This window comes from Myotis yumanensis, unplaced genomic scaffold (genome assembly GCF_028538775.1).
Source record: "Myotis yumanensis isolate MYYU_CA2020_CCGP unplaced genomic scaffold, mMyoYum1.0.hap1 SCAF_19, whole genome shotgun sequence".
In the NCBI taxonomy this organism is placed as follows: Eukaryota; Metazoa; Chordata; class Mammalia; order Chiroptera; family Vespertilionidae; genus Myotis; species Myotis yumanensis.
In genome coordinates this window covers 25402250-25427294 of record NW_027223770.1, presented here as the reverse complement: position 1 = coordinate 25427294, position 25045 = coordinate 25402250, and the positions used below count along the sequence as shown (strand labels likewise).

Genomic DNA, 25045 nt, shown 5'->3' with positions numbered 1-25045 from the left:
GGCTGTTTTGCTTGGAATTTAAAGATACTGAAGCATGTACTGCTTTGCGTATTTAATTGGCTCTGTTGTTTGGCAGTAAGAGTCCCCTCCCCCCCCCTTTTTTTTCCTAGAGGGAGTGCAACAGTGGAAGAATTTTTAGGCATTATCATTGGCCCCTTTTTTTTTTTATTTTTTTTAAATAGTTTGCTTTCTGCCTGTTTAATGTTTGTGCTAGCACTTCTTTTGGATCATTTGAATGCTAACAATCTGAAAGCAGAATAGAGGAAGACAGCTTTTAAATCCAAATTTGGATAGCATGATCTGTTTTTCTGAAGTCTTCTGAAAAGTTTGAGGTAATATTTTAGATAAAATTGACTAGCTTCTCAGAATGGATCACCGATGGATCACCTGGGAGCATGCTAGAAATGCAGATTCTCAGGTACCACTTCAGACCCACACAATTAGACACTCTAGGGTGGAGCCCAGAATCTGTATTTTCACAAGTTCTTCAGGTGATTTGTATGCACACTACATTTTGCTCTAGCTGATACTTTTCTTAGTCTCCTGCTTACCTGATCTGCTACAGGGAGTAGAGTCCATTGGACTATAAGCTTCTTGGAGGCAGTGATCACATCTGCATTGTTCACTGCAATTATCTTCATCACAGAGTCAGGCACAAAGGAAGTGCTCAGTAAATATTCATCGAATAAACCAACGATTGGGATAAGCATTGTAGCTAGGTAAAGATGCCACACTGTCTGCTTACAGGGTTGAAGAGGTTACTGCTGTGTTGGCTCGTCTCTCTTGGCCCTGAAGTAGTGTTGCACATGACCATGGTTCTGGACACTCTTAGCTGCTTACACAGTGTCGGTCACTGTGTGGCCAGGAGGATCCTCCACATGTGGTTTCTTACCCTCATAAATCAAATGGAAAATCTTTGAAATGAAGTCCTTGAGCCAGAAAGGGATCTCAGACCCACTGTTAAGGGTTGATTGTGTGTTAAAACAGCCTGCAAGTCCTGTTATAAGAAACACAAGGGCCTAAAAGTAACTTCCTAGGTAGCATTCAAGAAATGCCACCAGTGATCTTTGGGGACTTTTGGAATGCACTTGGCTCCAGCCAGGTTCTAGGTCCCAAAGCAATCTTCATGTACAGCTCATGGCTGAAGTGCACAGCAGTGGCCCATGGCCACTTTCAGCACGTTGTTACCATGGTCTGTACCTGGCCTGTTCGCGTCTTCATGACACTTTGCTCCTTCTAGAATAAACTTGGAAGCCTTTTTGCACGTTACTTGCATTTGCTCCTGCTTGCTAGGTCTCATTTGGATTCTCTAGAGACCTTGATGAGAGGCTCTGCCACGAGGAGAAATTTTCTTATCTACCATTAGTACTTCCAGGGACGTCCTTGCTCTTGAACTTTCAAGAAGCACTTGTTATTAATGTTTCAGCAAAGTTTAGCTTCCTGAACACTCAGTGATACTTGAAAATCTGTGGTTTATAGTACTTCTGAAATAGCATTTTAAATTGCACTAACTAGTCCATTTAATGGAAGGCGGTCATGACTCACTTGAATCTTTAGCCTGAGGGGAGGACACGCATTTTAAACAGATTCCTCCGCTTAGATAATTTTATGAAGTTGGTGAACTGCAGCTTAGGGGAGAAAAAGACGTATTCACTTAGGAACTAAGCTTAGAGCAGTGCTGGGCTTGTTCCTGTGGTGCCTTACATAGACCTTCCTTTTAGTAGAAGTTCTCTCCTGATTCCAGTGCTTGAGCTGGTCCTCCTTTGCCCACCTCGTCCTCACTGGGTCAGAAGGCAAACTCTTGGAAACTCTAGGATGGGCCCTTTCCCTATTTGGGGATTCCTTCTCCAGTGTTGACTAGTATCACATGACCCAGACTCGGAGTAACCACGTGCCACTGCAGAAGACAGCTCCCGAAAGAAGAGCGTCTTCCCCTCGCTGGAATGGCAGCCATAGCCTGTTGCATTCCCTTCCTGTTAGCCGAGAGGCTCTCCCATGGCTGCTGTCACTTACCCTCAAAGGACTCTTCCTCCTTGCAGTCAGGCCTATCCAGCTGGGAACCAGGCACTTTCGCAGCACCTGTACTATTTCGCTCTTGGGTTGAGGAGTCATTTCAAGGACCCACAGCAAACAGAGGATGCGATGGTGAATACAGATAGCCCAGAAACTGGAGTTAGCCTGGGGATAGTCGCATAGAGACGTAGGAATTCATCTTCTAGATAGCAGCTGCCACCACTATACCCACAGCATGACTGGCTTGATCACTTTGAACTTAACCCACAAAGGATGTGCCATGTTGGGTTTGAGCAGTGTTGATAAGGTTTAGCATGCAGTAGTGGGAGTGCTTCAGTGTCTTGAGGTTCACAGCAGAAGGTAGCGTGGAAATAACCCAGATGGAGACAAGCAGAGGGATGATTGAGGTATGTGTGAAATACATGTGTAGTCAGTGGTCCTGGGTTTGGTTGGATACTGGGCCAGGTATTCTGTGTCCTCCATATCGAGTCTCTCAAGCTTTGTCATGAACTAGAAGGAATTGGAGAAGCTTTGGGATTTCCACTCCCAAGGGCCCTAACTTATACTAGCTAGGTCTGTTACAAGGAGAAGCTAGGTTTGACCTGACCTTTTTGAACTAACCTTCACACTGATCCCCCTTCTTACCCTACCCATGCTGCCGCTCTCTGGAGGGTAATCACCCAGTAATGACGGCCTCTTCTTTTACAGAAAGGCGAGAGGATCTTCGAGGGGGATTTATGCTTTGCTTTTTGGATGATGGAGCAGGAATGGATCCAAGTAAGTAACCATTTTTATAAATACCGGCTGTGTTAACTTGTTTTTTTGTGGCCTCATTTTTGTGACTCAAAGATCCAGCAGGAGAGAGAGGAGTGTGTTGCAACATACCAGGCATAATTTCACATGTGGATTTGCTGGGTCTTGTCCTAGCATGGGAGATAGCATCAGAATGGCAGCCTGAGGTCAGTCAGATTACCTGTCTCTTGACATTATATTTATCAGCTTGCACAACATCCCAGAGCTGAAACTACAGGACACACACACACACACACCTTATTACCATGTTTGGGTAACAAAACAAGGTCATAGTGATGGCTAAACTGAAACTGACAGGCCAGTTAGGTGTTGTGTCCAATTGCCTCATGGTTGTGAATTTCTTTGGTCAGAGGTTTTCAGTAGATACACAGCCCTACTTGGGGTTAGCAAGGCTCAAACCTTTGATTTTTGAGGAGCCTGGAAAAGAAATGCAGACTTTTCACTTACGCTTGCCATTTCAGACGATGCTGCCAGTGTGATCCAGTTTGGGAAGTCAGCCAAACGAACGCCTGAGTCCACCCAGATTGGGCAGTATGGGAATGGGTTAAAATCGTAAGTATCCTGGAAGCCTGTCACAGGACTCAAAACAAAATCAAGCAGTGCTCTCCTGCTTCTGTCTCATGAGCGCTTTCTTGTCTCCATCACTGTAACTCTGTAAGAGAAGGAAAGTCAGAAAGGAGTGGATTGGGGACTTACTGTTGTTCAGCCTTGTGTACTTTACAGAACAAAAGTATGGATGCCCAAAACCAGTTGCGGGAGAAGCTGTAGGTTTCTCTTGGCACTGTGCCCTGTACTGCACCTCTCTTCTTGAAAATGTCTTACCCTGTAGTTGAGGTGTAGCGTGATAGTTTTGTGGGATTGGGATATATCTGAGACAGGGAGGAAGGTGCTTCATGGCGCAGCAGTGTTCCCTGAGCACCTGCCATATGTCATGCTTTGTGCTAGGCATTGGGGATCCAGGGTGAGTCAGAGAGACCCAAATCTCCATCCTAAGGGACATGGTCTCCACTTGCATGCCCGGCTAGGTCCTGTGGCAGGGACCCACCTAATGTCTTCAGATCCCATGGGACTCCTTTCTCAGACCTTGGTTCCCACTTGTTTGGTGTTTGGAATGTGTTCTGGCTTTGAGTGAAGCCCCAAGAGAAAGGTTTCTATTTCTGAAATGCTCACTCCCAGCTGTACGTGTCCTTGGATCGAATAAGACGCGGTGGAATTGGAGTTTGTACAAATGGAATTCTGTGTCATGTTTTCAGTCCTGCTGTGGCGACGTGTTTTCTTTGAGAGAGAGTGGTGGTTTGGCCAGTCAACAGCATTAGTTGTCCCTCACATGCAGTGTGCTTTGGGTGTGTGGGCAAGAACGAAAGTGCTTCCAAAGACATGGTACCTGGACTTTGTGATTTGTCTCTTAGGACAGGAACCAAATGGTATCCACAGACACTTACCATGTGCCAGGCACTGTGCTAAAAGCTTAACTGATCTTGTTCAATCCTCCCTGTGGTCCTGTGAGGTGTCGGTTCTGTTATGCTCATTTTCAGATGCGGAAATTGAGGTTTATAGGGGGGAAATGATTTGCCCAAAAATATAAAGGTGCCCAAGTGTAGAGCAAAGATATAAACCAGAATTTCTGACTGCAAATTGTGTCTTTCACTTAAGTCAGACAAAAATAAAATAAAATCCAAATCTTACCTCACTTAATTAGTTATTTGAGCCTCAGCTTCCTCCTTTCTGAATTGGGATTATATCATACATACCAGTGTGATGGTAATGAAACCCTGACTTGCCCCCTGGATTGTAGGCCAGGTTTCTCCTACCTGTTTTATCAGTTCCCTGGCCTCAGATAAACATTTCATCTCTCTGAATATCTATTTCCTAATCTAGGATATAGGATTCTAATCTCTGACATTCTCTCTCTTATGGAGCAAGTTTTAGGAGCAAATGAAATAGGACTCTAAAAGCGCTTAGAAGACCGGGAAGGAGAGTGTACAGAAGTTGAGGGTGATGTCGTTAGCATATTTTTAGTAGAACAATTGTAAAGGACCCATTGAGATGGAGCCATCTAGTGTTCAGAGTGAATTCATTTTGATACCAATTCAGAAGTTGAGAAGGTTTTCGGAGGAAGTGATTTGTGGTGAGAATAAGGCTGAGAAGCAGGGGGCCGAGAGAAGTGGCATTTGGGGATTGTTGCTATCAGGTTCAAAGACTGCGGAAGAACGAGACACAAATTGGGAGTTTTTGCCAATTTAGGGCAAGAGTAAGTTCTGGCAGAAGGCAAGGTACTGTGCCTCATTTTGCCACCCAGAAGCTTTAGGGAAGGAGGACTGTGAAATTGCCGGGGAAGGAGCATTGCCAGAACTTCGGGAACAGGAAGAGGAGAAACAGAACTGGCAGCCCCCAGGGTGTCTCTGGATAGTGTCCTGGGAGTTGTCCGGAGCATTTAGGATAATGGGACATGGCATTCATTTGTGTGTTTGGCATACCAGTCTGGTTTGTATTTATACATAAATGAGAGTAATAAGGCTCCTTATTGCCATCACCTCCCTCGGGCATGACGAGGACTAATGAGATAATAGTCATCAAGTCCTAGAAGCTGCTCAGAAGAAAGGAACTAAATAGCCCCATTGTTGAGTGGGGAGTCCTCCCATGGGTGTTCACGCTTCTGCCGGACAACTGTTCCATACCGCCTGGGAAGGCCTGTCCTGGCCTGTTCCTCAGGTGGTTTCACATGGCCAGACAGGAAGGAAGCAGTCGATTCCTGGAGGCACATTGCCGAGGAACTAGTTGCATCCAGAAGCAGGGACCTGCCTGTGTCATAATGAGCTGGAGGGGGTCAAACAGTTCTGAGACAGAAGATGGCTGTACTTACAGGACCTGAGTCAATTATAGGCCCCCTCTGTGATGAAGAATTATATTTTACATGGTTAACCTTGGGATCGTACTGGGTTTTGTTTGTTTTGTTTTTTATTTTTATTTTTTGAGGACTTGTGAGCGTAGGTAGTGGGCTGTTCCCTTGATGGTGCTGCCATTTGATGAGTAGATGCTAGGGGAGTTTGTGTCAATGAAGGAAGGACAGGATGGGAATTGGTTGTGGTTAGCATGGACGCTGATGTGTTAAAGGTATCCGTTACTGGACTGAAATCTGGAGAGGATAGCAGCCCTTGTGTGGCTGGGATGAACCTGGCACATGGGCAGCACGGTTACATTGTGACAACGCCTGGGGGTGAGACTAACTAGAACTGATGATCAGCAGTGAATGTGCCCTAGAAGGGTGGTGAGAGAGCCGGTAAGTGTGGTCGAGAAGGTTATAACGGAAGAGCAGAGGGAGGAGTGTCAGGTGGCAGGAGTGGGGATGAGGCCTGTGGAACTTGGCTCAGGGTCCTTAGACCGCAGGAGGCCTGTAGGAGAGCGCTCCAAGGCAGTTCAGTCACGACGGGTAGACTTGCTCCTTTCTCAGATGAGCTTCGAGTCCCTGGGAGAATGACCCAGTTCTGCTTCCCTTTCAGAGGCTCCATGCGCATCGGGAAGGATTTTATCCTCTTCACCAAGAAGGACGACACCATGACCTGCCTCTTCCTGTCTCGCACCTTTCATGAGGAGGAAGGCATTGACGAAGTAGGTCCCCTCCACTCCACATTTCCTGGGCCTGCCCCGGCTGTTCTCATAGGTCAGTGATGGCGAACCTTTTGAGCTCGGCGTGTCAGCATTTTGAAAAACCCTAACTTAACTCTGGTGCCGTGTCACATATAGAAATTTTTTGATCTTTGCAAGCATAGTAAAACAAAGACTTATATTTTTGATATTTATTTTATATATTTAAATGCCATTTAACAAAGAAAAACCAACCAAAAAAATGAGTTCGCGTGTCACCTCTGAACGCGTGTCATAGGTTCGCCATCACTGTCATAGGTCATTTGCAATGCCGGGCTCATTGGGGTTGCAGGATTGCAGCCATGCCCCTGTTAATTGGGTTAGCTGGTTGAATGAATTGGTGGAGGGGTGAAGGCAGATATTTTAACGTGAGAGGAAGTAAAACCTGAATGCTTCAGGCCATCGAGTGGCCGGAACCAAGATTTGGATATGCAGCTCCCCTAGATCTGCAGCTTGAATTCAATCTGGTGGGTGTCAGTATGGAAAGTTGTCTTATCGAGGGGAGGATTTGAGGCTTCCAGGACTGTGGGTGGAAACCACAGCTGCAATAATAATAGGAACAGTACTGCCTTTCCCATATTATGGTGATTTTGTGGAATGTGCTGTGAGCACATTTTTTCTTCTTCTTTTGTTAATTCTCACCCGAGGACTCCCCCCCTCTCCCCCATTAATTGTTAGAGTGTAAGGGAGGGAGAGAGACAGAGAGAGAAAAACATCAATGTGAGAGAGACACATCAATTAGCTGCCTCCTGCACGTGCCTGACTGGGGTAGGGGATTGAGCCTGCGACTGAGACCCTTCAGTCTCCTGGCTGATGCTCTAACCACTGAGAAAACCTGCTAGGGTAGCACATTTTTCTTTTGAGGAAATGTGTTTGCTCTAACCATCTATGTCAGAAGCTACAAGTCAGATACCTATAGGGCCTCAGTAGGTACTAAAGCTGGTGAGCATATGGAAAAGATCAGTGTATGTACTTCGCTAAATGGCAGCTGGCACTCAGCCTCAGCTGATTATTGCTATGCTGGAAGGAAGGCCTACAGAATGTACAGTATTCTGTTTTCAGATGATCTGCAGAGCTGATCTGGTGAGGCCTTTGGCTGCTCATGGGATCAGGGGTGGGAGAGTGGAGGGAGACGTGGACTAGAGAAGGCCTTGGTCTGCTAGCCTTAGACTAGACTCTGATCTCCTTTCATATGTGAGAAATGGAGGCAGAGCTTGCAAGAAGGGGCTGAGAGTACCTGTAGAGAGAAATCTATGGCTGTCACATCAACAGGTAGGTGAATTCAGTTTCAATCTAATTTATTTCTGTTGGTGAACCATGATTAGATTAAATTTATACTAGCCCTGTTTAGATGTGCGCCTAAATCATCACAGATTCATTCATGTTGGGAATAAAAGGCTATCTTTTTTTACCATTTTTACTTGATAAGCCAGCGAGTTAAGCTTGCCTTTGTGGTGAGTGTCAGCATACCTGATGTGCGGGGAGCCTGCAGCTGGAAAGAGCAGGCTCCTGGGAAAAGGCAGGCAGGAGAGCTCAGCCCAGGCCGGGGTCTTCAGGAACCGTCTGCTCAAGGCCCTGAGGGCTGGGGGAAGGGGCTTGGCCGTGGGCCACCTGAAGGGAAGTGGTGGCCTCCACAGAGCAGGGAGGCCAGGGCAGGCTTGACCTCAGGGCCGAGGTGAGTATGTGGGACTTGATTAAAAGCAACCATAAAAGGCAGTTTAAAGAAGATGTGGCAGTGTTAGGTTTGGGGTTTTTAAAGATCAGTTTGGTTGCCGTGTACCGTGTAGTGATTGGCCTGGGAAGATCGGGGTGTTGGAGTGGGCCAGGTGAAAGACCTGGCTGTGTGTAACCTGAAGGGACTCAGAGCAGGGAAGGAGCGAAATAGGAGCAGTCTTCCTCTCTAGCACGTGGGGCCACAGATGTGGTGTTTGACTGATGGAGGGAGGAAAGGGGAAGGAGGGGTCTGGTTGACTCTGGTTCTGGTGTGGCAGTTGGGCCTGGCAGGCTATCTGGAGCCGAGGAAGAACGGCGGAGGGTGCAGCTGGGAGGGGAAGAGTATTTTGTCCTGGACACTCAAGGTTAAGTCTGGGTCTGGAGTCGGGGGGAGGCCTGGCTCCCGGATTCTTGGCAGCAGATAAGCTCAACTAAAGGAGCTCGTGGAGTGAGAAGAGGACCTGGGATCTCAAGCACGCGGCCATTTAAAGGCTGGGAGAGGAGAACGTGCCAGGAGACAGGCGTGGCCAGAGTGGTCGGGGGAACCAGAACAGAGGAGAAGTGTTTGGATGGCAGGGGTGGGTGCCAATGGGAATGAATGAATGCCCACAGTTGAAATAATGCCATTGTCACCTGGGACTGCTGTGAAGAATGGGAGGTGCAGAGTGAGGTACAAACTCACAGAACACAAATGGAGCTCAATTCCCTGGTGAAAAAACTAGGTTGAAATTTTTTCCTTACTTGGTGCTAGAAGGTCACTGTTTTGGATTGTTACTGCAGTGCGAACTCAGCCAAGATTTCAAAATAAACATTTTTGGCTGCATCGGAATGTGTGCAAACCAGTCCTAGGGTTGGATACTCTAGGCAGGAAGCTTCTCAGAAACCAGCAAAATGTCCCAGAACTCTAACAGTTTATCACCCTGGCACTTGTTAAAGTACAGAGCTCTTTCCTCACGGTGGGCCATGTGATAGCCACTGTCCTGAGAAGCTGACTGGGGGTGGGGGTGGGGGGAGGAGAGCACACTGAGGCCTCTGGGGAAGTGGCATTTGAGAGGGTTTTTAAAGAAAGAGTAGGATTTCCCCCCAGCTTTATTGAGGCATAATTGACAAGGGTAGAAATTTCTAAAACATACTTTAGACATAAGATTAAATTCCATACATAAAGAAGAGTGTGTTAAAATGTATGTACAGTTTAGAGAATAAATAAAGCAAACACCCATGCAGCCACCATCATAGCTGATGCCAGAAGTCCCCAGTGCACTTCCACCAATCAGGTTGCTTGTTGCACCTCTAAGGAACTGCCCTAAGGTGACTTTGTGATGACTGTTTCCTTGTTTTACTTTATAATGTTGTCACTCATATGTGCGTTCTTGAATAGTTTAGTTTTGTGCATTTATGAGTTTTATATAAATGCACTCATCATAGGTTTTTTTATTTTGCTTCTTTCATGTAACATTGTGGGATTCATCTGTGTTGATGGTGGTAGCTGTTCCTTTGTTCATTTCCATCACCACAGTATTCCATTGTATAAATATGCTACAGTTTAATCCACTTTGTAGTGGCTGTTTTGCTGTTCTTAGTTGTTGGCTGGTACATATGTACAAAAGTTTCTCTTAGAATATGTACCTGGGAGTGGAATTGCTGAGTTGTAAGTTATGTTTATGTATAATTTCAGTTTCACTACATAATTGCAAATATACTTTCCTTAGTGGAAAGAGTAGAATTATTACCAAACTAGGAAAATGGCCAGAGACATCTCGAGCAGGGAGCTGCCTTGGCACAGGCCCCCAGGGCATAGCCCAGCATGCCCAGGGGACCTAGTGGTGTGAGGCTGGATCCTGGGAAGGGGCAGAAGCCACAGAGCCTCTGGTGCCAGGCTGTGGAGCTTGGGCCTCACGTGTGGGGAAGGATAAGATGAATGAACGCACACGTTAGGGGAAATGTCTGCCTGTGCTCACTCATAGGTGATAGTCCCATTGCCCACCTGGAATGCTCGGACCCGGGACCCTCTCACAGACAACTTGGAAAAGTTCTCCATAGAGACAGAGCTCATCTACAAGTATTCGCCCTTCCACAACGAGGAGGAAGTGATGACTCAGTTCATGAAGATTCCTGGGGACAGTGGTAAGTAGGTTTTGAGCCCGCATCACCTAGAAGCCTTAGCTCCAGAGCCACGGTGTTGTGGGAATGTCCAGGGGGCACCTGGCAGACAGAAGGGATTTCTGTTCCCCAGGAACACTGGTGATCATCTTCAATCTCAAACTCATGGATAACGGAGAACCAGAGCTAGACATAGTCTCAAATCCAAGAGATATCCAGATGGCAGAGACTTCCCCAGAGGGCACGTGAGTATGGCTGGGAAGGGAGGGAAGTCCTGGAACTGGTACCCATTTTCTCAGTTGGGAAAGCTCAGGAAGTGACTTTAGGGAGAGAGGGAAGAGTTCATTCGCTGGATTTCCCAGTGTTAGAGTTCATGAAGCTGGGAACTCCACATCACCTTGCCATAGGCAGAGGGATGAATAGGCCAGCAGGGCCTCAGCTAAGCCAAAGGAAAAGATGATTCCTTGCTGCACCTCCTTGATTTGACAGAAGAAACGGAGGCCCTAGAGAGGGGAGAGGAGTGGCCGGGTCCGTGGTGGGGCAGTGGTAGGGCGGGGGCTGGTGTCTGGGTGCCTGTGCTGGGGACGGGAGGGGCCAGGATGTGGTGCCAGCACTGAGGGAGCACACTTTCAAGGTGGCAGGAGAAGTAGAGATGCGAGTGGGGAGGTGGGAGCCTGCTGAGAGGCGGTCCTGCTGGACCCTGGGGGGCTGGTTGGGGGGGTGACCGCACTGCTTTGTTCCCGTCACCTCCAGGAAGCCGGAGCGGCGCTCCTTCCGTGCCTACGCTGCCGTGCTCTATATCGACCCCCGAATGAGGATCTTCATCCATGGGCACAAGGTGCAGACCAAGAGGCTCTCGTGCTGCCTGTATAAGCCCAGGTAGGGACCTGCCCGCCCTGCCACGCTCTCCCAGGACGTTTTGGAGAGATGCTAGGCGACAGGTTCGGACAGTGTTGGCTGTTGGGGCCTTTACCTGCCTGCGGTTTACTGTGGGTCCTGAGGGAGGGATAGAGGTGGCAGGTGGCCAAGGGCTGTGGAGATTGGCTGGCAAAGCTCATTGAGTGTGAGTGCCCTCGGTGACGTGGAGGGTGCCTGCCTGGCACAGTGAGCTGTTGGAGCCTCTTGGCTTCAGGGCCGAGGGGCCTGTAGACACTACACAGGAGAAAAGCAAAAACCCTGGCCTATTACTGAGGTTTGTTTATGCCGTGGGATTAATAACAACTGGGGAGCACTGAGCTTGCTTATCAAAGTGCATCCGGAGGCAAGCGGCAAGTAGAGTACGGAATTGAGTCTCTTTGCTGAAATAAGCTTGGCTCTGGCTCACCATGAGGGGCCAGGACAGTGCAGCTTGGGAGGAAGCAGGAAGTCAGGGCGCTTCCTGAGCTGCTAGGGTTGCCACCCTGCCCCCTACTCTTCGGGCCCTTAGGCTGCCTTTTCCCCATTCAGGATGTACAAGTACACATCAAGCCGCTTCAAGACCCGGGCAGAGCAGGAAGTGAAGAAAGCTGAGCACGTAGCACGGATTGGTAATGTCCCCTGTGCGGGAGGGGTTAGGTGGGAGTCGCCTGGGACACGGCTTATCGCCAAAGCAAGATCTAGGAAAAAGCTCCATCCACCACTGAGGCAGCTCCTCCTGCAGCCCTCCCCGTGCTGGCCAGTCCTCTCAGCAGTTTTTCTCCGGACACTCTCTTCTTCATCTAAAACAATGTCAACTGCTGGGCTTGCCCAGAGTGAAGAATCCCACAGTGCCCTCTGGCCCAAATATTTGTGAAATTGGTGTTTATGACTCCAGGGCAAAAATCTCAAGGTCTGTCCTGATAACAGGGCTTCCTGGCTCTTCATGGAGAATGATTGGCTGAGGACCCATAGCTTCTAGCTTCTGCTGAGGGTTTAACTTGGGTTGCCTTGGGCAGTTTTTGACCTGTTTTGATTCACTTGGAATGTTTGAAAAGCATGTTTCAGATGTGAATAGTACCAGTTTCCTTGAGTCGTTGATTTTCCTTTTTGAACTGACCGTGCAGTCCAAGTGGGGCAGTTGCTCACCAGCTCACTTGTTCCTCAGCAGTGTGCACACACACACACACACTCACACACACACACACACACACACACACTCTCACACACACCACCACCATCCTTGTCCAGTGGGAACTTCACTGTGGGATCCAAGAGTGATGACTGAGAGTTTTAAGCCTTTGAATTCCTTATCATGGTTTCTTCTGTGTTTCAGCTGAAGATAAGGCCCGGGAGGCGGAGAGCAAAGCACGGGCATTAGAACTACGCTTGGGTGGAGACCTCACACGGGACTCCAGGGTGAGGCTCAGCCTAGTGCAGCTGTTCTCTAGCATTTCTGGCCGTAGGATCCCACAGCTGGCCTTGCTCAGCCTAAGACAGTCAAGAACCCCTTGCCTTAAAGCTGAAAAATGGAATGATGTTTGCATAACCTCTATTGAACACACCATATGGTAAAATCTTGGCTAATCATTTCAACATCCCCAAACCGCATGAGGTATGGACACTTAGTATCCTCAGTTTATGGAAAGAGAAATTGAAATGAAAAACAGCACTTGTCCCAGGTCACACAGCAATCCGGGTCCGAGCAGTTCTCTGATCTCCCAGGCTGACACACACCTCTGTAGACTTTCAGTTGTCAGTAAGCCCGGCGAAGGGAAACACAGCTTTTGAGTTTGTCCCCATTGTCTGTAGAAAATAATAAGTCTCCAGGGGTGGTGTTGCCTCCATGTGATGGGCAGTGGGAAGTTTTAGATGCGTTACCATGCTCCCTGCTGTGGCCAGAGCTCCGCCCCTCACCTGGTGCTGGCGCTCGTTCCCAGGTGATGTTGCGGCAGGTGCAGAACACGGCCATCACCATGCGCAGAGAAGCGGATGTCAAGAAGCGGATCAAGGATGCCAAGCAGCGGTGAGTGCCAGGGCTGGCCTTCGACCTTTTAAAATTAGGGAGCTTTTGTACTGATTGTTGACAAAGAGCTTGAGGAATCCCTCCCCACCCCGCAAGGTTGCTATTCTGTCACCAAGATTGCTTTGAGAAAACCATCAATGTTGTAATCTTAATGCTGGTCAGATGTTCGCTGTAGGAGAACAGTTTTTTCCTCGTTCAGTTCTTTTTGAGCTAGGAAAAGGCAGGGCAGTGCCAGCACCTTGAATTGAACACCAAACCTTTCTCACTGGCACCTGTCTGTCTGTGTCTCTCTCCTCCCCTCTCTTTCCCCCCTTCCCCTCCCTCTCTCTTCTTTTTATTTCTCTTTCCTATTCCCTCTCTTCCTTTCCTTCCCCCCCCCTTCATTTAAAGAGTATATAAAATGCTAATTGTATAAAACTTATATAGGACATTAAAAAATGTTTTAAACGTGCCTATACTTTACCACCTGGTGCTATCGGAATAACGCTGTAGATTGACTTTTGGGTCTTTTTCATTTTGAATGGGCATTTGTCCTGGCTCAGTAAATTCTCTCTCTGTCCCACCTCTGTGTCTGGATCCTCTCTGGGCTCTGGGCCTTGAGTTCATTCCTGGCTTGTTCCTTGGCTCCTTGACACAGGCCTAGGTTTCAGGTTTCTTCCTGAGTGAGCCCACTGCTCTTCCATTTGCTTTGCAGCTTCTGTGATACTGTTGACATTTATCACATGATGGTCTCTTCTGTCACATGCCTGTTCATTGTGAGTTTTTGCCTTTTCAAAGTTATTACTGTCACATTAGTGGAGTAGGTATGCAGAAAACCTGTGTTTATTCACCATGGAGCAGCAGCTTCACAGTATCCCATTCACACCTAAATACAACTCTGTTTTGTTACCAAAGGCCAAAGTCGTATGCTTTTAGTAAGGGATGCTTAGAGTCACTGCGCAGTGTCGGTCCCTATCAAGTCTAACAGGTTACACATTGAATGAAAACACAGCCCGACCAGCGTGGCTCAGTGGTTGAGCATTGACCCATGAACCAGGAGGTCATGCTTTGAGTCTGGGTCAGGGCACATGCCCGGGTTGTGGGCGCCATCCCCAGTATGGGGCATGTAGGAGGCAGCTGATTGATGATTCTCTCTCATTGATATTTCTATCTCTCTCTCCCTCTCTCTGAAATCAATAAAAACATATTTGTCAAAAAGAATGAAAATACAAAGCTTTTTGCTAAACATGTCTCAAGTTTAAGCTTAACACCTCTTAAACACCATGGTGTTTGGGTTGGTCTACTAGAATTTATCTTTCTTCTTCTCAGAGCCCTTAAGGAACCTAAGGAACTGAATTTTATTTTTGGGGTCAACATTGAACACCGGGATCTGGACGGCATGTTCATATACAACTGCAGCCGCCTGATCAAGATGTATGAGAAAGTGGGACCACAGCTGGAAGGGGGCATGTGAGTACTGCCCCAGGGGAGCTTCCAAGGCCGGTGCTGGGGGGGTTTCAGCCAGTGGGGTGACGGGGCTTTGTCGTCTTTCTCCCTGCAGGGCATGTGGCGGGGTTGTTGGAGTCGTTGATGTGCCCTACCTGGTCCTGGAGCCTACACACAACAAGCAGGACTTTGCTGATGCCAAGGAGTACCGGCACCTGCTGCGGGCGATGGGGGATCACCTGGCGCAGTACTGGAAGGACATCGCCATCGGTAATGCCGCTTCTCTTTACCTCCAGCCTTAGGGTACTGTCACTGCCTGAGGGCGTGAAATTAGGAAGAGGGAGAGGCTGCCTTCTAACAAGATGTGTGGGTTCTGCCTTCCAGCCCAGCGGGGAATCGTCAAGTTCTGGGATGAATATGGCTACCTCTCTGCCAACTGGAACCATCCCCCATCCAGTGATGTGCGCTACAAACGCCGGAGGTCTATGGAAATCCCCACCACCATCCAGTGTGGTGAGTTGGTGTCAGAACTTCCTCCTGACTCCTTCCCGTCATAGTCCATGACCCCCTGTCCCCATGCTGGCCTGGCCGGACTGACATTCATGGTCTTATAGTCCCACTGGGGATATGAGTCTGTTCAGTGATGGCCTTGGGAGCTAAGTCTTAGGGCTGTGCTGAGGGAGAGGGGCTGGGGGCGTGGAGAGTCCATGATACGAAGTTCCCGTCCTTGCTGGTGTCACTGTCCCTGAGAAGAGTTACTGTTCTGTAAGGAAGGCACAGTGGGAGCCAGAATGAAACTCTGAATGGCGAGTAGGGTCATCTGTGCCTTGGGCCTGGCTTGGGAGGCCCAAGATGCTGACCACAGATACTGTTGGTAGGCGCGGCTGACTTTGGGGTTGCGGGTGTGATTTCTGTGTCACAGATTTGTGTCTGAAGTGGCGGACCCTCCCCTTCCAGCTGCATTCTGTGGAAAAAGAGTATCCTGACACCTGGGTTTGCTCCATGAACCCTGATCCTGAGCAGGACCGGTGAGCACTTTTCTCTAACGCGATTGTGGGTATCTCCATCCTCTCACCATGTTTTTTCCGCTCTTTGGGTAAATAACTCGCTACGCTTCTTGAGATCAGTGCTCACATCTTTACATCTGTCTTGCTGCACGTAGTAAGTGTCCAGAAATAAGAATATATGTGTGTCCTGCAGTGAGTATTAATCCCTTGAACTTGGGAATTCTGAGGTGGTTGCTCTGATGAAAGGTGTGAGTTGGCTGAGGAGGAAGGTCCCTGCCTACGTGGAGCCTGTTTTCCCACGGTCTCCTTAGCACCTTCTCTGTACAGGTGTGAGGCTTCTGAGCAGAAGCAGAAGGTTCCCCTGGGGACATTAAAAAAGGACCTGAAGACGCCGGAAGAGAAGCAGAAGCAGCTGACAGAGAAAATTCGCCAACATCAGGAGAGGCTGGAGGCCATGCAGGTGCGTGGTCCTGGGCGGAGCAAGGCTGAGTCATGTCTGTCAGGGCTGGGCCCCGGTTTTCTTCCCCACTGACCTGGACGGTGCGGATCCAAAGAGCGTCTCCCTGAGTGTATCTCTCAGTGGCTCCCCTGTTCCCTCGGGCTCAGTTTCACTCTCCACTCGCCCAGGAGAACTGCCAGGGCTTTTCAGCCCCAATCTCCAGGCTCACTGGTCTCATGTTGGCCCTGATCATTATTTTAGACAGGCAGACTTTTATTTATATATTACAAAGTGGTCCCATTCATTTATGAATGTTTTAAAACTTCAGAAAATGAATAGCTTACCTTAGAGGTAACAACCATTAACTGCATGTCCTTCCAGCTTTTTTTGACTTGCCTGCATACACATAGATACATATACTGTATATTTTTAATAGGGATAGGAGATTATGATGTCATATGATGTATACACACACACACACATATTTTCAGTGGATAATTAAATTCTGTGGCTTTAAAAAACTATTTCTAAGTTATTCTTCTGAAGATCTGTTAATTTTTACCAGCAGTATATTTATTTTTAAATATATATTTATTTATTTTTTGGCTGCTTTAGTGAGAATTTAGTCCAGTCTCTGAGTTGCTGGGTTAATCATATAGAATCCTGCCATTGCAGATGGTTGGTGTCTGTGTTTTTTGGGTCCTCCCAGTGAGAACGGGAGGCTTGTAATAGTAGGGCTGGGCCCCCGTTTTCTTCCCCACTGACCTGGACGGTGCGGATCCAAAGAGCGTCTCCCTGAGTGTACCAAGGTAGGTAACACCTGATCATCGCATTTGTCCTGCAGAAGACCACGCCCATCCGCTCCCAGGCTGACCTGAAGAAGCTGCCGCTGGAAGTAACCACTAGACCTTCCTCTGAGGTGAAGTGAAGCCCAGGCAGGAGGGGCTTTTCCTCGGGTGTCGTGTGCTAGGACCGTGTTCTCACTCTGTTTGGGCTTCTTGTAGGAACCTGCACGTAGACCTCAGCGTCCTCGCTCACCTCCTTTACCTGCTGTGATCAAGAATGCCCCGAGCAGACCCCCTGCCCTTCACACTCCCAGGCCAACCAGAAAGGCTCCTGCCATCAGCAGCACCCCAAAGCCGCCTGCCTTGGCAGCCCGGGAGGAGGCCTGTACATCCAGGCTCCTCCAGCCACCCGAGGCACCCCGAAAGCCTGTTAACACTGCAGTCAAGACTGTGCCTCGGCCTACCCCTCCGGTGCAGCCGCTGTCACCATCTCTACTGCCCAACTCCAAGAGCCCGCGGGAGGTCCCCACCCCCAGAGCCGTCAAGATGCCAGTGGTCAAGAAGCCGGAGCCCCCTAGTAAACCGCCCCCGGTGAGATGCTCTTCCCCTCGGTGGGGTGGGAGTGGAGCTGGGCAGTCAGTGTCCAGAGCTGAAGGGACTGACTTCTCAGGGGCTCAGAGCAAGTGACTCTATTTATTGAGGCAGCTTTTCCCTGCTCCTTCCAAGGTGCGGGCTGTCACAGACTTGAACGGCCTCCACTGGCTCCTCATGCTTGTAGCATAGGTTTGTGGTCTGGTGACACAGCCTTGCTCAGCTCAGCAGTGGGTGCTGTGTCTCAGGGAGGTCACAGCTGGCCGTATGGAGTGAACTAAGAGCCTTCCCCGGTGACCGCTCTGAGCACAAGTCCTCGGGGCACGGGGCCAGGAGTTGCTATACACTGAGCGATGTCAGGTGTCCTGAGCCCTGGTGGAGAGTGAGACACACAAGCTTCGCTCTGAAGCTCCTTCAGGCCGGAGAGAAGCTTCCTGCACCTCAGGGACTGACGTGGCTCCTTCTCTTCCCTCTCGCCTCGCTCTAGGCCACCCCTGGTCGGAAGCGGGCTCTTGATGCCTCTGACGAGGAAGAAGCGGAGGAAGAGGCTGAGAGGAGGAAGGAGAGACCCAAGCGGGGCAAAATTACTGTGAAGGAGGAAAAGAAGGACTTGAGTGAGGTAGGTGGTCGAGGGGAAGTTCTCTGCAGTCTGCACAGCTCCGTTTGTGCTGTGACGTGAGCCTTCCACAGCGCAGTTTACAAAGATGACGGAAACGTGGTTGCAGGTAGGACCCTGCGGGAGAGTGGGTGCCAGGTCGGAGGTCACATTGACGCAGAATCGGGGAGGTTTAAACCCCTGCGTTCTGTGTTCATGACATTCTGTCCCTCGCCCGCTATCTTGTTTATAAAGGTGACAGAAGCGTAGACACCTAAGATAGTGGTTTAATAAGTGGCACTTGGCAAGTCCTGGTGATTTAAACTGCCATGTAATCAGCATGGCGGTGACGGCTGATGACCCTGGGCAGCCAGCCATGCAGAAGTCTGCTCTTCAGGGGCTCTAACCCTCTGTTCTCCTCACAGCTGTCAGACAGTGCTGAGGAGGACTCAGCTGACCTCAAGAAGGCGCAGAAAGGTGAGTGGAGGGAGGTACCTGGCCGCCGGTGGGGGAGGCGGGAAGTGGGGCCTCAGCCAGCAGCCGTGACCTTCAGTGCTCACGGAGGCTCTCCGGGCTCTGGGCTCTGGTGCTCCAGTAGCTTCAAGTCTAATTCCAAGAATTCTGAAGAAAGCCCACCCTTGTGTGCATTCTTAGAACTAAAACCTCTGGCACTCATCCTGCTGCTCTTTAGAACTCTTATGACAGATGGGGGAGGAGACCAGGGTCACTGGGTCCCATGTCCCTGGCATAGTGGGGACAAGCACCCAGGAGTTCTTGTCCCTGCAAACCCTGGGATGACCTTTCTCGAGGTGTGTGAGTGAGTAGGGGACTCTAGTCAGTTTTCTGACTTGGGCTCCATCCCGTTCTCAGATAAAGGTCTGCACGTGGAGGTGCGTGTGAACAAGGAGTGGTACACCGGCCGCGTCACAGCTGTGGAGGCGGGCAAGCATGCGGTGCGGTGGAAGGTGAAGTTTGACTACGTGCCCACAGACACAACACCAAGAGACCGCTGGTAATGCCCCTCGAAGAGGCTGGGTGGACTGAGTTGGCCAGGGCAGGGGGTGGCTGTGTCCCATCCTTGGAGCTGGGGATACACGACAGAAACACTGTCCTCTCCAGGGTGGAGAAAGACAGTGAAGATGTGCGGCTGATGAAGCCTCCTTCCCCGGAGTATCAGAGCCCTGACACCCAGCAGGGCGGTGGCGAGGAGGAGTCCACTAAAGCCCCGCCGGTTGAGGCCCAGCCGGCTGTGGCCGTGACAGATCCCTCCACTTCTGACTGCACCCGCATTGAGCCTGACACCACCGCCCCGAGCTCCAACCACGAGACCATCGACCTGCTCGTCCAGATCCTCCGGTGCGTGTCGTGCTGCTCCAGGGCCAGCGGTGGCTTTCTCCTCTCCTGCCATTCTGACGTCTTGCCCCCACCGCTTTCTCGTTTAGGAATTGTTTACGGTACTTCCTGCCTCCAAGTTTCCCCATCTCCAAAAAGGAGCTGAGTGCTATGAGTTCAGATGAGCTGATATCCTTTCCTCTGGTGAGTCTCCCTGACCTTGGATCTTGCACGCTGCGTGCCCCCCTTGGTGCTGCTTGTGGTGCCAGCTCTCAGCTGTGTGCCTCCCAGCCAGCTTCCCCCTCTTATGCTAAGAGAACGGGGAGGAGACTACACAGTGGGAAGAGAAGTGGCTTAGCTGCACAGGACTCTGGTGTCATGAAACCCTGGCCTGAGTCCTCACTGACGGACAGTAGCCTGGTTTGACGTTTTATGATGAATACATCTCTTCCTCTACCTGGGCAGAGGGGGTAAACCTGGCACAGGCAATAGTGAAGAACTTGAGCTCAAAGTGCTTAAAACTTGACTCTCAGAGGGACGTAGAGAGAAGCTTGTGGTGTGGAAATGAGCACCGAGTCGTATTTGTCGTATGTGGCGCCTACCCTGAGGGGCCCTGTGCTGGGAGGAGCAGCAAGAGTCCTGCTTCCAGGGGCTCAAGAGTCAGTGGAGACTTGAGTTTTTGCCGGGCACCTGGCTATGAGGTGGAGAGCGGTACATGCTGTGGAAGTGGGCAGTCTGGGGGAGGCGAGAGAGTGGCAGGGGGACTCGGGGATGAGAGGGCATGTAGGGGAGGTCAAGGCAGCAGATGGGAGGGGGTGGGTGAGTATTTAGGAAGGAAGGGGGCCTGAGGGCAAGGATGTGATAGGTCTTGAATGTCTGGTCTTAAAGCACAGTGACTTACACTATGGAATGGGAGAGCCAGCCAGATGGTTGAGCTGATGAAGTTGTCCATCTAAACCATGTCTTGGGCATCGGTCAATCCACTTTTTCTGCAGAGGCCAGTTAGCAAGTACTTTCACCTTTGTAGGCTACACAGTGTCTCGCAGCTACTCAACTCCACTATTGTAGCCTGAAAGCCACCATAGACAATACATAAAGGAAAGGATATGGTTGTGGTCCAATAAAGCTTTATTTACAAAAACAGGCAACAAGCTAATTTAGTCCATGGGCCGTAGTGTGCTGCCCCTGCCCCTAAGAGCGTAGCAGCATGTTGGGTTGGGTGGGTGGATGGGAGATGCAGGGCAAGGAGGCTGGTCCAGTTGTAAAGATCAGACGTGAGGAAAGGGAACGGAAGCCAGAGTGGTGGGAGTGGACCAGCAGGTGAAGGCCATGTCAGAGGCCGTGGACAGACTGGTCATTGCCTGAGGCAAGTACAGGAGAGAAGTCCACATGCCTCCTGTGTCTCAAGCCTGAGGGAATTGGAGGTTTATGACAAAGCTGTTACCTGGGAGAGAAAGCAGGGCTTTCATCAGAGTAAGGTGATGAGTTGAGATTTAATTGTGTTGGGCCGAAGTACTGGCACTAAAATTTCTGGTGAAGGCCAGTGGGCAGGTGGAGACTGGGGACTAGCATTTGGGTCAGGGCTGGAGATGGGGACCTGGGAGTCACCCTTATCAAGTGGGCTGTTTCATGGTGGAACCGTGAAGTTTTCTAGAGAGCTGGACTTGGAACTGCAAGATGAGTATATTCAACATGTGGGGCCCTCATGTGGCAGCCGTGTTCTTGATAAGCTTTTCCAAAGTCAAAAACATGGGGCTTAATCTCCATCCCACTTTAAAAAAGGAAATGAGGTGAGGACTTGAAGACACTAAGCCTTCAAGAGGTGAAGTCTGTCGTGATAGAGCCCAGATTTGAACCAGGTGCTCCTGCGGACACGGGTCTTCCTGTTCACGGTGCCGTCCAGCTTCCCTGTGAGATGAGAGGGGTGGTGCCCAGCGAGGAGGCTAGAAGATGCTGGCACTTACGAACGCCTCGGGGGAGGCTCCGTGCCCTAACTCTACAGACAGCCCATAGGACCGGCTGGGTTGGCCTGACATCTTGTCAGATTTGGTGCTTTAGCTTAAAGTTGTTGCCAAACTCAGAGCAAAGCCGGGATGCAGTGGGAGCTCTGCAGCGGGCTCATCTGCTCCAACGAAACAGAGTCAGCAGCAGCGGATGAGCCTACAATAGTCTGTGAGCTTATTCTGTACAAAGAGGTGTGTCACTTCATGATCTCCTGATTATGATGCCTAAAATAGCTCAAACTTTAATTTTTTTTAATATCAGGGACACAGCAGAGTCTTGTGTTCATTATGTTCTTGTTAGTCTAAATGGTGGTCATTTTTCCCACCATGCTGGACCAGGAGTTCCATAAGGCCACAGGGGTCCTGCAGATAATTAGATTCCAGTACATATACATTCGGTAATATAACAACTGCTTGGAAATCTATAATTACTTTAAAATAAACATTTAAAAAAACTAATGTAAATCCCAGTTAGACTCAAGGTATTATATACTGAACTTTAATACTTTGGAACGGGTATTTTGTGCTGCCAATGTATTTATCATGTAGAGCTTGGATTTCTTTTGCCATCTTGGTTTAATAGGATAATATTCTAGATTGTCAGGTGAATAACACAGTTAGTTACTTGCCAGTAACACTTTTTAAAGACAGTAGTCAGGCCCTGGCCAGTGTTGCTTAGTTGGTTGGAGCGCAATCTGGTGCACCAAAGGGCTGGTTGTGTGTTTGATTCCCAGTCAGGGCACTTACCCAGGTTGTGGGTTTAATCCCTGGTCGGGGTACATGTGCGAAGCATCTGATCAATGTTTCTCACATCAGTATGTCTCTCTCTCTCCCTTTCTCCCACGCTCCCTCTCTCCTACACTCCCTCTCTCCCTCCTTCCCTCCCTCTCTCCTTCTCTCCCTCCACCTTTTCTTCCCTCTCCTTTCCCCTCTCTCTAAAATCAATAGAGGATTAAAAAGCAAACAAACGAACAGTAGACAGGAGCCACCCAATGGTGCTAGGTACTTCATACATCTTCCTGGAAAGAAAGAAAGGTTAGAGTGGGTAAGACTGTATTGGTCAGGCAGGACCTGTTGGTTATGACTTCGTGTTCATTAAAATGGCTTTATCTTTCTTATTGGTGACTTATGAGTAAATCATGTTATAAGTTGAACTTAGAAAAGGAATAAAGCCCAAAGACATACGACCTAAATAACTTCACTGGGATTCCAGGTGACGTTTCATTTGAAACAAGTACTCTGCTACCCTGTCCACCAAAACGACTATTAACATTCCCACCCCAACCTTTGGAAGTGCCAGGGGCTCAGGGAAGATGGGAAAAACGGATGCTGCCTAAATATGCTACACACACCTGGAGCTGCTCCTGCTGCTTGTTGAAATGGGTAGAAGAGAATTTTGGTCCGACGTTGTGGGTATGGCTTGGCACGGATTGCTGACAGGGCTTTTGTGAAGTTGGAAAGGCACGATTGAGCGGGGACTGGGTCCTTTCTGCCCCCGGGAATGGGCGGAATCATCCTCACAGTCACTCCTGGCGTGCTGTGGGCGAGAGCACTTCACTAAGTGCTTCCCTGTGTGATCCTGACCTTGTCCTGTGGCAGCCCCACAAGATGGCATCGCAGTCTCTCTGCTCCGGAGCCAGAGGCTGCTGGCCCTTGTGTCTGACACCCCTTCCGGTTCAGAGCCCTGTGCTGAGCCAGCTGGGGAAACCAGCGCTCATTTAGATGGGCCCTGGGGACCCCTGTGAGCTCATGCACCCCCTCTGGCTTCCCCCCTGACAGAAAGAGTACTTCAGGCAGTACGAAGTGGGGCTGCAGAACCTGTGCCACTCCTACCAGAGCCGCGCCGACTCGCGGGCCAAGGCCTCTGAGGAGAGCCTGCGCACCTCCGAGAAGAAGCTCCGCGAGACCGAGGAGAAGCTGCAGAAGCTGAGGACCAACATCGTGGCTCTCCTGCAAAAGGTGCAGGAGGTGAGCCAGGCAGCTCTCTCTCTGCAGCTGGACCACCTGGTCTCTTGGGGGAACGGGGGGCGGGGCTTGGGCACCTCTTGCTGCCTTCTCCCCACTCACAGGAATCTGTGGTTTCAACCCTGGCTGCACAGCATCCTGACCAGGAGGGCTGAGGTGGTGCGGCTGCCTAGGCCTCCTCCCAGCCAGGCCCACGGTATCATACTCTGCCCTTGTTTAGACATTTCAATGGACAACCTGGTTTGAGACTCCTCCCAGCCATGAAATAGAAGTTCTCACTTTTCCAGATGACGCCCAGATGGGGTTGGGTGGCCCCAAAGTGGAGAGTGCCCGTAGGGTCTCCATCTTTCACCTGGGCAGTGAGCACTGAGGGAGGGCCTGCTCCGCCTGTCCTGTGGGTACTGGGGCCACCGGCAGGCAAGATAAGGCCCCTCCCTCACAGCCCGACACTCCAGGGCAGGAAGTGCCATGCAGGAAACAGGGCAGACGGGAGGCCACTTTCCCAGGGCTTGAGGGGTGGTCTCTCTGAGGAGGTATTTGAGCTGAGAGGGGAACCAGTCATGCAAGAGTGAGTGTGAGTGCTGCTGGCAGAGACGGACCAGGGCCCAGACCTCAGGCAGGAGTTGTGGGCTGTGGACGCGGTGGGCCTGTAGAGGTGGGAAGTCACTGGCATCATCCAGTTTACACTCTAAGACACTTACTCTGGTTGGTTGTAGGAGGGCCTGGCATGGCTAGAGGTTAGAATCCGGGACTCCAGTGAGGTTCCCACAGTTGTCTGGGTGAGAGATGCTGGCGGCCTTAACCTTGGATGATGACAGTGAGGAGGGAGGGAGTGGGCAGATCTCTAATATCTGAGGGAAAGGGAGGAAACAAGGGTGATTCCTATGGTTTGAGCCCGTGGGCGGAGGGAAGGCGGTGGCCTGTACTGAGATGGGAACAACTTGGGGTGGGGGGTATGGCTGTGTTTTGGATTTATTGAGCCCGAGAAGCCTGCAACACGTCTACGGCAACCTGGAACTTGGGGTGGAGCTGGGCAGAGGGAAGGAATGTGGCATCATCTGTGCACAGATGTTGGGGTGGGCGGGATGATCAAGAGGGGACAGGAGTAACAGCTGGGGGGTGGGGGAGAGGAGGGGACTCCTCAGGCCCCACAGAAGGGTGGGGAGGCAGGCCCCCCACCACCTGATGGCCCCCAGCTGACCCTGCCCTGCTCTGTTTCAGGACATTGACATCAATACAGATGACGAGCTGGACGCCTACATCGAAGACCTGATCACCAAGGGGGACTAAGGGGCTCAGAGCCAGAGACCAGCTCCCGGCTCCTGCCTCAGGCAGAGTTCCCGGGGGTGGGGGCTGTTGCATTAGTGGGTCGGTGGACTTACATTGGTTTACTCACATGGGACATTTGTGCTTTTGGAGGGAAAATGCTCTGATTCTTTGAATCTTCCTCCCTAAGTTTATAAATATTTATTTTTTGAAAGAAACGAGATGCTGCGCCTGCTGTGAGACTGTGCTTTCTCTGTGTGGCTCTGGGGCAAAGAGAAGCAGAGTGTGCGGCCTGAGCTGCTTCTCGGCTCCTGGCTCCTGAGGTGCAAGTCCAGCATCTGGAAGCCGGAGAGGCTCCAGCAGGGCTGGCTTCTCTCCTAGAAGATGAGCCATGTGGGATCTGAGGGATGGAGGAGGGAGAGAGCCCCCCAGA

The 25045-nt window shown here is 50.2% G+C and overlaps 1 protein-coding gene across 5 annotated transcripts in view; it reads left to right on the top strand.

The window, feature by feature from the left end:
* MORC2 (MORC family CW-type zinc finger 2) overlaps nucleotides 1–24833 on the top strand; it is a 37180-nt gene extending 12347 nt beyond the window's left edge. For 2 of the 5 annotated variants that reach the window (XM_070399346.1, XM_070399345.1), the window contains 24 exons: nucleotides 2722–2790; nucleotides 3288–3378; nucleotides 6327–6435; nucleotides 10149–10308; nucleotides 10418–10529; nucleotides 11038–11163; nucleotides 11731–11810; nucleotides 12515–12597; nucleotides 13119–13204; nucleotides 14513–14653; nucleotides 14745–14899; nucleotides 15014–15142; nucleotides 15552–15657; nucleotides 15964–16096; nucleotides 16920–16994; nucleotides 17080–17451; nucleotides 17939–18070; nucleotides 18472–18523; nucleotides 18917–19058; nucleotides 19166–19402; nucleotides 19489–19582; nucleotides 23161–23349; nucleotides 24063–24125; nucleotides 24568–24833. In XM_070399346.1, coding sequence (XP_070255447.1) covers nucleotides 2722–2790; nucleotides 3288–3378; nucleotides 6327–6435; nucleotides 10149–10308; nucleotides 10418–10529; nucleotides 11038–11163; nucleotides 11731–11810; nucleotides 12515–12597; nucleotides 13119–13204; nucleotides 14513–14653; nucleotides 14745–14899; nucleotides 15014–15142; nucleotides 15552–15657; nucleotides 15964–16096; nucleotides 16920–16994; nucleotides 17080–17451; nucleotides 17939–18070; nucleotides 18472–18523; nucleotides 18917–19058; nucleotides 19166–19402; nucleotides 19489–19582; nucleotides 23161–23349; nucleotides 24063–24125; nucleotides 24568–24636 — 3005 coding nt within the window. In that variant the 3' untranslated portion in view covers nucleotides 24637–24833. The remainder of the gene's footprint in view (nucleotides 1–2721; nucleotides 2791–3287; nucleotides 3379–6326; nucleotides 6436–10148; nucleotides 10309–10417; nucleotides 10530–11037; nucleotides 11164–11730; nucleotides 11811–12514; nucleotides 12598–13118; nucleotides 13205–14512; nucleotides 14654–14744; nucleotides 14900–15013; nucleotides 15143–15551; nucleotides 15658–15963; nucleotides 16097–16919; nucleotides 16995–17079; nucleotides 17452–17938; nucleotides 18071–18471; nucleotides 18524–18916; nucleotides 19059–19165; nucleotides 19403–19488; nucleotides 19583–23160; nucleotides 23350–24062; nucleotides 24126–24567) is intronic. The other 3 variants (XM_070399347.1, XM_070399349.1, XM_070399348.1) reach the window with 3 other exon arrangements.
* The last annotated feature ends 212 nt before the right edge of the window (nucleotides 24834–25045 follow it).